The sequence below is a fragment of the Myotis davidii genome, unplaced genomic scaffold, assembly GCF_000327345.1.
Source record: "Myotis davidii unplaced genomic scaffold, ASM32734v1 scaffold354, whole genome shotgun sequence".
NCBI lineage: Eukaryota > Metazoa > Chordata > Mammalia > Chiroptera > Vespertilionidae > Myotis > Myotis davidii.
The window spans coordinates 989,312-990,243 of NW_006285785.1; the positions used below are offsets into that span (position 1 = coordinate 989,312).

The window sequence follows — 932 nt, forward strand, 5'->3', positions numbered from 1 at the left end:
GTAAAGGTGGTGCGGGCCGGCCAGGACCTCCGCGGGCCGCGCCACGTGCTTGTGGGGAGGCAGCCGCGAGTAGGGCTCTAGCACCTTCAGGCTCTCGCAGGCTGGGTACACCTGTGGGCGGAGCACGGCATGAGCACAGGGGGGACCGCGTGGAGCCCAGGCTGACCTTGGAAACAGGCACCTGTCCCTTACATGCTCCTGGGTGCCAGGCAGTGTGCCAAGCGCTCCTGCAGCAAGACACTCAACCCTGAGAAAGCCAAGAGGCCACACAGCCAAGTGTTCTAACTGCCACCTTATATGTTCTTAAACTTAAGAGAATTGAAAAAATAACAGAGCCCAGCCAGTGTTGCTCAGTGGTTGAGCGTCAGCCTATGAACCAGGAATCATGCTTCGATTCCTGGCAATGGCACCTGCCCAGGTTGCAGGTTTAATCCCCAGTGGGGGACATGCAGGAGGCAGTCGATCAATGATTCTCTCTCATCATTGATGTTTCTCTCTCCCTCTCCCTTCCTCTCCGAAATCAATAAAAAGTATTTTTTAACAAGAAAAGAAAAAGAATAGGTACCCCAAACAAAAATAACCCAGAAAGCAGGGAAATCCAAAACAGCAGATGATGCAGAAGTAGCTTTAGGCCCATTATCATCATCAGAGCTTCCATTCTCTAGAATTCACACCGCCCACCCTTTCTTGCATTCCTACCTGTGCCAGCCGCTGGGCATCTACCTTGACTCACAGCCATGGTCCCTGCCCTCCTGGTGCCCATCCAATACAGGATGCAGTAAATAGGCCCCAAAGCGACATATTTATGCACACTAAGAAATCAACGCAATTCTGATAAGTGTTGCAAAGGAACCAAGAAAGGTGCTGGGAGCGGAACCACCATCTTCCAGTAATTCGCCAAAATGACTAACACAAAGGGAAAGATGAGAGGC

The 932-nt window shown here is 51.6% G+C and overlaps 1 protein-coding gene across 1 annotated transcript in view; it reads right to left on the reverse strand.

The window, feature by feature from the left end:
- TRIB3 (tribbles pseudokinase 3) overlaps positions 1-932 on the reverse strand; it is a 13,551-nt gene that overhangs the window by 4,181 nt on the left and 8,438 nt on the right. The window contains exon 3 of the mRNA XM_006756736.2: positions 4-111. Coding sequence (XP_006756799.1) covers positions 4-111 — 108 coding nt within the window. The remainder of the gene's footprint in view (positions 1-3; positions 112-932) is intronic.